The sequence below is a fragment of the Bombus impatiens genome, unplaced genomic scaffold (genome assembly GCF_000188095.3).
Source record: "Bombus impatiens unplaced genomic scaffold, BIMP_2.2 scf_0790, whole genome shotgun sequence".
NCBI lineage: Eukaryota > Metazoa > Arthropoda > Insecta > Hymenoptera > Apidae > Bombus > Bombus impatiens.
This window is the reverse complement of record NT_177209.1, coordinates 4,709-16,936: the sequence shown is the minus strand read 5'-3', so window position 1 is coordinate 16,936 and position 12,228 is coordinate 4,709. Positions and strand designations below refer to the sequence as shown.

Sequence of the window (12,228 nt, the reverse complement as noted above, 5' to 3'; positions counted from 1 at the left end):
TTTACCTCAAATTCCTTTTTTTACTTTGTTATTTTACGTGACACAAGGATGGAAAAAGTTCCAACGATAAGAATATTAAATAAAGAAGAAACATACACTATAAACAGGGCAGTAGACCAACAGTGCCCAATCAAAACAATAAGTGAAGTACAGGACTGCTCAAATACAAAAGAAATAGAAATGGAAATAATACAAGAAGACGACGTAAAGAGCAATACCAACAAGGATCTACCACAACATAACGAAAGCTGGAAGACTGTAACTCCCAGCAAAAAAATAAAAATAAATCCAAACACAGAAACAGAAAGACAGCAATGGCTACAGGAAATTCCCACACAAAATTCTTTCAGCTCACTGACAGAAGAAATGGACACAGACCCCACAGAAAAACCAAGAACACACACGCCTAAACCACCGCCAATATACATAGACGCAAAAATAATAGACCCCCTCATTGACCTGCTAAACAGCACGGCAGAAAAAGAAAACTACACTATCAAACAGCTCAAACTGGACCAGGTAAAAGTGCAAACCAATACCCCAGAAACCTACAGAAAAGTAACTAAAGCGCTAAAGGAAAAAAACGCTATCACACTTACCAACCCAAATCCGACGAGAGCTACAAAGCAGTAATCAGAGGTCTACACCATAAAACAAATACAAACAAAATATGCGAGAAATTGGCCAAGATCGGACACCAGGTAAGAACGATCAACAACATAACCAGATTTGACACTAAGCAACCACTACCCCTATTCCTAATAGAGCCAGAACCGAAAAGCAGCAACAAAGAAATATTTGAAATTAAAAATATCTCAAACACAATAATCACAGTCGAGCCACCCAGACACAAAAAAGACATACCACAATGCATGCGGTATCAACAATACGGACACACAAAAAACTACTGCAACAGAACCCCGGCGTGCGTCAAATGCGCAGGGAAGCACCTAACAGTGAACTGCCCACACACGGGAATACATGACGTAAAATGTCACAACTGAGCTGGAAATCACCGAGCCAGCTACAAAGGCTGCGTAGTCAGGAAACAACTACAAAGCAAACTTTTCCCGCCGATTTGAAACAGGACACACAACAATTTCCACACGCAACAGGACAAGAAACCTATGCCAACACCAAATACACAGTACGTAATGAACAATAACCACACCAACACCAACACGGTTAGAAACCGAAGCTACGCGCAAGTAGTCAACCGGCCGTCACCCCCAGATAATCAAGAACAGAACAACCACAGCAACGACGCTACAGAAATCAAAGAGCTAATAAAACATTCCATAAAAAACACCGAAATACTCACAAAAATGATAAGCGACCAAAACAAACTTCTCAGACAGCAAACACAGCAGATAACAGTCATGTTACAATTACTTACTAACGTGATGAGCAAAAAATAAAAATAGACACGCTTAAAATAACAGCCTGGAACTCTAACGGCTTACAACAAAGGGCCCTAAAAACTAAAACATTCCTGTACAGCAATAACATCGACATACTACTCATCTCAGAAACACACCTCACAACAAAAAGCTACATAAAAGTACCGCACTACACCATATACGACACCAAGCATCCCTCAGGAAAAGCACACGGAGGGACGGCAGTAGTAATAAAAAACGATATTAAACATCTCCTACACAGCCAGGTCAGTAAGGGACATATGCAAGCAACCACCGTGACCGTACAGACTAACAGCAACCAACTGCAGTTGTCAGCAGTATACGTACCGCCGCGACACAAAATCACAACGCAAATGTGGGAAGACTACTTCCGACACTTAGGTGACAAGTATATTGCAGCGGGAGACTATAACTCAAAGCACACACGATGGGGATCAAGAATCACCACACCTCGAGGCAGAACCTTGGAAAAATAAATCAGAAATTACAACCTTAATATATTATCCACAGAAAGACCGATTTATCCACAGGAAGACCGACATACTGACCGACAGACCTGAGCAAAATACCTGACCTACTTGAATTTGCAGTTACAAAGGGGCTAAACGCAAATAAACTAAACATAGCACCCAGCCTCGAGCTTAGCTCCGACCATACGCCCATAATAATTACATACAGAAACAAACCAATACTTTGCAGCAGCACAGAGAAGCTATGCAATAAAACCACCAAATGGCAAACATTCAAAGAAATAATAGAGAGAAAAATCAGCTGGAAGATCCCACTGAATACACCTGAACACATCGATCAAGCAGTAACAACACTCACAGAAACTATCCAAGAAGCAGCAAGGGCAACCACGATACCTGAAACAACCAACAGACAAACAAAAACAGTTCCACTAAACATCCTCGAAAAAATTAGAGAAAAAAGAAAAGCGAAAGCAAAATGGCAAAAACACAGAACAAAAGAAAACAAAAAACACCTAAACCACAAAAGAAATAAAAAACAAAATAAAAGAGCACAACAACAACGAGTTCACAAAGTTCATCGAGTCACTATCTGCTCACGAGAACTGCAACTACTCCCTATGGAAAGCCACAAGAAAAATGCAACAAAAGCAAAATGCAGAAAGAAGGCAACAAAAATGGTACCAGCAATCAGAAGAGCAGACGACACATGGGCAAGAAGCAACAAAGAGCAGGCTGAAGAATTTTCCAACCACCTATGCAACACATTCACCCCACACGACATCAACAACAGCAACCACAATAGTCATACGGACGAGGATGCGCTAACTACTAATAACTAGTACACCAACTGACAATCACTACACCATACCCAAAGCAACAGCACAAGAAATCAGAAACATAATTGAGAAAACAAAAAACAATAAAGCACCAGGAATCGACCTAATTAACGGCAAAATCTTGAAAAACCTTCCGCCAAAAGCGATAAGACAAATCACAATAATAGCAAACGCAATACTAAGAATACAATACTTTCCAAAAGCTTGGAAACTGGCACAAATCATAATGATACCCAAACCAGGCAAGCACCCACACGAAACCAAGTCCTACCGATGGACCCACACGAAACCAAGTCCTACCGACCAATCTCACTACTTCCGGTGTTCTCCAAGATACTAGAGAAAATAATCTACGAACGGATAAAACCAATAATAGAGAAGAACCAGTTAATACCGGATCACCAATTCGGATTCAGAAACAAACACTCTACAATAGAACAAATGCACAGACTCGTCAATGAAATCCTACAGGCGCTGGAAACAAAGCAATATTGTACAGCCTTCTTTATGGACATAGAGAAAGCATTTGACAAAATAAACCACGAAAGCCTACTACAATCAATCTGGAAACAGTTCCCGGGGCAGATATACCAACTAATCAAATCATATCTAAGCAGCAGTAGCTTCATAGTAAAAATCAAAAACACACACTCGGAAGCTAAAAAAATCAAGGCAGAAGTTCCGCAAGGAAGCGTCCTGGGACCAATTCTATACACATTATACACGGCCAACATACCAACAACTAACAAGAGCAAAATACTGACATTCGCGGATGACACAGCTGTATTAGTCAGGCACACTAACCCTGCAACAGCAGTTACATTACTACAAGAACATATTATAAAAATAGAAAAGTGGCTTCAAGCAAAACAAATCAAAGCAAACCCCGAAAAATGCAAACACATTACATTCACACTGCGAAAACAGAAACCACCAAACATTGTACTAAACGGCAAACGCATAATACAAACAAGGCAAGTCAAATACCTAGGACTCCACTTAGACTCACGACTCACATGGAAACAGCATATTAAAGCAACAATAGAGAAAATACAGATGGCAAGGAGACAAATGTACTGGCTAACAAGTCGAAAATCCAAACTAAGCATAGAGAACAAACTAAAAATATATAAAATGGTCATAAAACCAATCTGGACGTACGGAAGAGCACTATGGGGAACAACAGCAATGAGCCATATAACCAAAATAGAAGCAACGCAATCGAAAATACTCAGAACAATAGTAAATGCGCCATGGTACATTAGGAACGAGGACATTCGGAAAGACCTGGGAATACCAACGGTCAAGGAGGAGATTAACAAAAGTACAAGAAGGCACGGAGAAAGAATAGCAACGCGCCCAAACCGGCTGGCAGCGGTAACGGTCGACACATCAAGCATAAAAAGAAGACTAAAAAGGAAACACTCAACAGATCTCACAAAGGACATAACCTAACAAACACGATGATGGTACCCCGCTCGGGGTAGCCACCCACATGTTATATTAGCACACCGCTATAATATTTTACCAAATGTCCTACTGGACAAATTGTAAAATTGTAAAATAAATAAATAAAAAAAAAATCCCTCAACATCCCCACCGTCCATGCATTTGCTAGGTGTCCGCGACCGTTGCTACGTGCTCTTTCTTGTAGAACCTTCGGTGGAAGGACCGTTGGGATGTTGATGGTTCATTAGGCACTTCAGCGATATACATTGTCGCCGAGTGCCGCCACATCTTTATTTCCATCGTCAGTCCATAGAATTTGAAGTATGCCGGTCGTGACAATGTCACTTATGATTAATCCATTTTTTTGTTGTATCTCATTTTAAAGAGTGGGACGAAGTGCAATGACATCTACGCATACAGGCTACTGCGTAAAAGTGCAGGAAATGATTATGTTTCTTTGTCATTCTGTTTACTTACATTATTTACTTGGGACGTTTTAAGATTATAATCACAGCCACTAAACAAATAATATTTAACACTGTATAGTAACTGATCAAATTACTATTACAGTCACGGTCTGTATTTATCGGTAACAAAAAATAACAATTTATCGGTAACAAAAAATTACACGTAACTAAAGTAAGAAAATATCGAAAACAACTGAACCACGAGTCTGACACGTGTTGTTTACGTTTGTCGTGAACCAAGTACCACGATTTAGGCTCGTGCTTGTTATTTTTTGCCCAAATTTCTTACCACGAGCCTCACTTGTTGTAGGACAAAGGGTTAATAAGTTTAAAGTTACACTATCTTTTGAATCAATTATTTTTCGATCCAAGCAGCTTAATGCTTTTTTGTAGAGAATTAAAAAATGCATTGGCTAGTATAAAACAATCTTATAACTGCTTTACAGATATTTCGGGCGAGGATTTGAAATGGAAAATATTGTCAGAGAGCAATGGAAACTAATTAACCAAACAAGAGAAGAACAACTACTGATCCGGAAGATGCAAGTACGAAAATGTGACCTAAGAATAAAAATGTAAAATCTAATTACAAGTGGTTAGAAGGCTCGCAACCAGCAATAAAAGATATCACGTATTGCAAAATCTAAATGACGAAGATATAGAAGGAGCTAATTCTTTAGTGATTAAACCTCCACTTTTTTTCATAGAAACTAATGAAAACACTAAACAAGCTTCTAAGACCCAAGTAATTTTTAATGAAATAATTAAAAGATAAACAGATCAAACTGCAACTTCAGATGCATACAGTTATTGAAGCACTTGAAATAAAAAATTCAAATTATTACACTTACCAACCAAAGACTGAAAAGAAATTTAAGATAGTGATAAAGGGACTACACGCAAAATTTGGCGCAAAATATATTGACAGACATAATGGAAAAAGGACACAAAATAAATAATATAATTAAACTGGTCAAGAACAGCACATCGACACCACTACCAATGTTCCTTATAGAATTTCAACGAGCCAAAAACAACAAAGTATTTTTACTACAAAGGTTCTGTTACTTAGGTATGATTTGAGTAAGTGTTAGGTAAATGATACATTTACACTGTACATGTGAATGTGTGTGTAAGCGTTAGAGGGCGTCCAGGTCTTAGTTGAGACAAAAAACTGTTGCTAGATGGGAGAAGCTTCTAGAGGAGTCGGTTGACAACAAGCGTGCGTGCAAGAAGGTTATCGAGGTCTTCAGAGTGTAATATATATGTATAGCTGTTGTGTGTGAAATAAAGTAAACTATGTGTATTTCCGAATCCTTTCTATACATTAACAGTAAGTGGTGGATTTGTTCCGGGAAGAGTTTTTTTTATCGTTTGTAAGAGGCTTTCACGGTTCACTTTGTCAAATGCTTTCTCAATATACATGAAGAGGGTTGTACAGTATTATTTCTTTTCTATTGTTAGTAAAACTTCGTTGACGAGCCTGTGCATTTGCTCTATCGTGGAGTGTTTGTTTCTGAATCCAAATTGGTGATCTCGTATTAATATTTGTTGGAATACAACGATATTAATCTTATACAGATGAGGTGATTGATATCCCCACTAGCGTGCGTTCATTAGATGTACCGCGGCGGCTGGCGCGTGTATGTTCTTCCGAAAATTCGGCAAAAGAAACGTAAGGATATCGATGGCACATTGGGCACGTCGGTGTTGCGCTTTCACGGCGTAGCGCTTTGTATCGCGAAGCCGTTGGAGGGTTCCGGGTCATGTGCCGCCACACGGACACCTACATAGGCATATGAACAGGGCGCTTACACAGGTCATACTCACTACTGTGTAGAGAGTGGGGTTCAAAATCTTTTAAGGGACCATTAACTTTGGCTCAAAGAAAGTACGACTCATCATTAGCAGAAATCAAAAATCAAGAGGAATGCAATAGCAAGGGCTTGAAAAAACATATCCACGAAAACCACATCAGCGGAGAAAAGAAATCCTAACGCTTTTGGAAGGACACCAGCAAAAATGAAGATTGCAGCGTCCGCAAAAATAATTACGCCTCGAAACTCCGCGTATTCGTGGAATAAACGGTCACATGACAATTATCCCATGATAGTTTGTAGTATAAATAAGCGTAGCCACTTAGAATCAGTCAGTTTTCAGTTGAGAGTCAATCAGTTCTTTGCAGTTGAGTAAAGAATTGGTCGAGAGTTAATATCAAATTCTGAAGAACAGTAGTCTTTGCGAAGCCGAGACTTGTTTTTAATCTAATTTTTGAGTAACGTCAAGAAGCAAAATCGAGCATTTATTAATCGTCAACGACTCATATAGTTAGTCTTTCAACAACTATACTAACTTAATACGACATTCCAAGAGTGGGTATATGCATACATATAAACAAGGTAAAAATCTGAAAATTGTAACATTCTCTTTTTCAATAATTTCAGACTTGTACCATATGCACTACTCGAATAAAATTATTCATTCACTATTATCGTCAACAATCAAGAAGATATTGAAATTATTTATTTGTTCCAGGAAAACTTGAGTCTTGAACGTGGAAACTTGAACGTGAAAGCTTATTTACCAGTCGAATTGATACGCTAGTTAACGCTACCCACACTGTTATATTAATAAATTAGAACATCAGTTGGAAAAGTAGAACAACAGTTTGGAAATTGAAAATATTGCCGCGCTTTAGAAGGATGCAACAAGTTTTTGAAACCATTCCATTCAGTCGTTTGCGTTGTTTCAAAAATTAACGAACAAGAATCCAACTAATCGAAATAATTTAAGGACTATTTCTGGTAGTTTTGATTTAACACTAGGTTTACGGGACCCGCCAATTTGACGGATTTCGAACTTCGAAATGAAATATCTCAAAAACCATTTAATTAATTTTAACCATTTTGCATTTTCCGAAATATGGAACAGGTTTATAAATAATAGTCAGGCTTGTTATAAGCCATATGAAAATATTTCGATAGATGAGCAATTATTTCCAACGAAAGCTCCGTGCAGATTTATACAATATATGCCGAATAAGCTCCATAAATTTGATGAGTGCTCGTATAGATAGGTATATACGAAACGCCCGTAAACCTAGTGTTAAATGTAATTCAAGAAACCCAAGATTCGACATTTCGAGTAACACATGAAGTGCATAGGTCGTAATAGGTACTGCACAAGTATTAGAGTATAATTAACAGTATATTTATTAACAACACTCGATGTACACTTTACGTAACTCGCGATTGCACTTAGCGGTTCGCGGTTACAAGTTCGACTTCTAGTCGATGCGTTATGATAGCGATTGAGCAAAGTGTGCTGTACAAGTTCGGATGATGATTGCCCAAGATGCGTCGAGGAACTCTAGTCATCTATCAATTACCAACTGACTTTCCGTCACGATGATGCTACGGAGGAAAATTATGATGGGGTGTGTTTAAGGATACGAGATCATTAGATTCGTCGAGGAAAACCTTCGTTAGGAAAGTGAAGGAAATGGAATTAATCTGTTAATTGGTTAATCTCTAGGTTGAGGAAGGATGCTAACCGCCCTCGAGAGAAAGTTGCTAGCGAGAAGCATCATACGTAAGAAAATCCGTATTTCCTGTATTTTTCCGTAGTTGGTAATAAATTTAGAGAATGCTAAGATAAAGACTATTTGTTCGTTGAAGAACCTTAGTTAGAGAAATCCTAAGATCTATAGCGGGTACTTAGGCTAGTTAAAAATATGCTATGAAGATGTTTCGACATCTAGCAATCATGTTGTCCGAAAGATAGGGTCTTTGTGTAGCAAGGCACAGGACAGAAACCGTTGGGAAGTTTGCTGTCGAGTGCCGCTACACACGTATCGATTACGAACACCGAAGATGAAGACAGGATTGTGAAACTATAACAATTACTTATAAACTATACTTATCTATAATAAGTATTAACTTATTATAAATAATTAGCCACGTCAGAAAAAATTACTGAAAATTCTTAATGCGAGAATTGATTGCAAATATTAATAAATAAATAAAAAAAAAAGGAAAAAAGGATTGTGAAATTAAATAATGAAAAAGGATAGTTTAATTTAGTAAGAAAAATACTGCCTGATATTTTTATTGAAGTTGTACAGAACTGTAAGAGGTCTACAAACTACTACAAAGTTGAAAAGCCGGAGGTTTTTTCTAACAAAAGTTGCCTTGTAGTTTCTCGTAAATAATTAAATTATTATTGCAAATCTTCTGAAAATAGTTGTAGTTTCTTACAGTATCCATACTATATTATTTTAAACCAAAATTTTATTATAGGAAAGAAGGTAAAACCCATTTGCATATAAATTAATCTTTTTTATTTGATTTCTGCATATATGAAATAGAATATTAGATAGAAGTCTATTCAATGAAAAGGAATTTTTGTGAATATAATTCAATAATAGTCAGAGTAATAGTCCTTCTTTTACATCGTCTCCAGAGAAATTAATGTTTTTTTTGTCATTAACAATCATCTAGTTCAACACATTTTTGCCACTCGTTTCTAACATATCCATCTACACACTCACAGCCTGGAACGCATTGCTAAAATATGAAATAATATTTAATCTATTGTTGTATTCGATACAAGTAACTTATGATTAAATAACTATTGGTATATAGAACTGTAGTATTATTTTATGTTATACGAGACTATAATATGTTTAACACATTTTCCATAGACTTTAAATACCAACCAATGAGCAAATTCTGGGATTAGGTTCCTCGCAAGTTAGCGGGCAGGCAGTACCGCAGTCATTCCACACTTCGTTAACTGGGCAGTTCGCCTGGGTCACTGTTTTCATTTGTTAAATGATAATAGAAATTTTTAAACTTGTTAAATAAATAAATCTTTTCAAGTTTATAATACTAGAAATTAATATTTTTAATTTAAAATTAATATTCTCTCATAAATGACTCAGACTCGATGTTGAACACTACTCCTATAAGAAATTTTCTACAGTCTGCTACACGCTTATCTTTGTTCACTTAAATATTTATACGATATTTAAAAGTTATGTAAAATGTAAACAAGAGTCGAAAAGTATTATAGAAACAGTTATGAGTTGACAAAGCATACGTTACGAATAAAGTTCTAAAACTGCGAATTTTATTTAAATGGAACAATATCTTAAATTAAAAAAAAGAATAATAAAGATTATAAAAGGAATGCAATTCTGATTGATGATTCATTTAGAACGAAGTCGATAATAAATTTACGTGTGCCTAACTTTATGTATGTAATTTTGCTTCTCCTATCCTACAGTTCTATTTAGATTATTTGGCAACAAGAAATGTAAATTTTGTTTGTTTACACCAATAATAAATATTACAATTCTAAATAAAATAACAAATATTATCTATCCAGTATATTCTTTAATAAAACTATACAACGCTAGTTAAGATACTTTCTTCACTGAATATAGGTATTGCAGAACTTTTTTTTCAAAATACACAAAATAATTTACTTATAATTTTCAATGAGAATTGATTGTGAAATTCTTCTAAATAAAAACAAAAACAGGAAAAAGAAAAATACACACAACGAAACGCCTTATATATGCACATGCAAACAAGTTCAATAATTATTCAAAATAGATACTTACAAACAAAATAGGTTGCCATGATGACGAACAGAACCAGAAGGAAGCGATACATTTTGATTATATGTATGTTATTCGTTGGATGATGTGTCTGAATGTAATAAACATTTAGTCAGTGGCTGGTTTTATATAGCCTGAAATATCCTGTTTACCTTTTTACATTTGGTACTGTTTACATAAGATTTATACGGTGACGAAACAATACGTCGTGAAAGAATGAATAACAGATTAAAAACAGAATGCTTGCATTTTATCAGCATTTTGCTGTATTAACACATATTGACGTGTTGATATTTTTCCGTGCTGATTTATTATTTACGTAATTAAGTTTTATTGTAGTTACTTGTTTACTAACCTTCTCCGAATCAAGCTATCTCGGCAACCTGCCTTGCCAACCCGCTGTCACTCTCTTATTTCTTTCCTATTTTATCACATCCACCCCCCCCCCTCTCTCTCTCTGTTTCTTCGTCTTTCTTCATTTTTTGACATATTATATTTTACTTCTCCTTCTATTCTCCTCTCCCCCTCTTTTTCTTTTCCTATAAATATTAGGGTGGCAACTAAGTGATTGCGGATTTTTTCATTAGGTGGTATTGACAAAATCCGCAATCATTTAGTTGCCAACCTAATAATACGCCATTCATTCAAGAAATATGTTTCGTTTTCTAAATTCTATTAGAATGAAAAGCAAAACAGGTTTATTTAATGGGGTGTCCTGAATTAGAATGTTCTAAAACTGCGCCTTTTTGTGATTTTTTTAGAAGGGAAAGAAGGAAATAAAGTTATTGAATTTTGAGGCATGGTTTTATATATATTTAACGATTACAAAAAAATTGTCTTTAAATAAAAAAAAATTATTACAAATTTCTAAGCCTATTTCACGGGCTGCAGTTTTCAATCGGCGGGAAAGATTCGGCTCGTAATTCTTGACTGAAACGAAAAATCAAAAAAGTATTAAATTATTATATATTTTTCTTGTCTCGATGAACTAAAAAATTTTGTCAAAAAGTTTATTTAAATAATTGTTATAGCACCTTGAAGTTTATTTTTTCTTTTTAAAAAAACACATTTTTTCCTTAAACCCGCCAAAATTTTTAATTTCACACTATTTTCTGCCTTTTTTTTTAGTTATTCATATTCGATATTCATATTGTACGTTTTGAAAAATAATTAATCTACATACATGTTATGTTCTCTAGATTTAAGCATTAGATTCAACTAAAATCAAACATACAATAAACACTTATATTTCAAGTTATAGTACCACGCCAGAATAATTTACTTATAATTCTCAATGAGAATTGATTTATTTGATAGACTTTTTACAATCAATTCTCATTGAGAATTATAAGTAAATTAAACACCCAAAACTTAACATAGAATTGCAAAGGAGACACAAGCTACACAACATAATTTACTTAAGCAAAAGTGTCGCATTAACACCATTGTCAATGTTTCTCTCTGAACTTGAATAAGACAAACACAACAAGGAAATTTATGATACCAATGTGGTATGTGATACGTTCATAAAAGTAGGAACGCCAAGAGCTAATAATATTCGACAGTGTGTGAACGACATGGACGCACGAAAAATTATTGTTTATAAATTACCGACTCGTGTCAAATGTTCAGGTATGTATCTCTCGATTAATTGCTCATATGTAAAAAAATAAAAAAGGTAATCTGTGCAAATTGCAGAAACAATCACCCGGCAAGCTACAAACGTTGGATTGTAAGGAAGGAGTTGCAAAAAAATTATTTCTTTAAACACATAAGAACCAAATATCGACTGCATTAACGAGTAACAAATCTTAAGCAAAAATGATAAAATAAAGTAATAATCAAAAACTTATAGAAACAAAAGAAAAGACCTGAATACGATATAATAACAGCAAAAATATTAAAAGAAATTCCGGACAAAGGAGTAAGATTTTTATCTTCAGGCTAAAGAATTTTCCA

General features: G+C 35.4%; 1 protein-coding gene across 1 annotated transcript; it reads right to left on the bottom strand.

Annotated features, from left to right (window-relative positions):
• Window positions 1-8,963: 8,963 nt before the first annotated feature.
• Window positions 8,964-10,454, bottom strand: LOC105681326 (chymotrypsin inhibitor-like). Its single transcript, XM_024370507.2, has 3 exons — window positions 10,273-10,454; window positions 9,364-9,461; window positions 8,964-9,211 (listed from the first exon to the last, which is right to left on the bottom strand). The coding sequence occupies exons 1-3, from the start codon at window positions 10,322-10,324 to the stop codon at window positions 9,131-9,133; spliced, it is 231 nt and encodes a 76-aa protein (XP_024226275.1). The 5' UTR covers window positions 10,325-10,454; the 3' UTR covers window positions 8,964-9,130.
• Window positions 10,455-12,228: the final 1,774 nt, after the last annotated feature.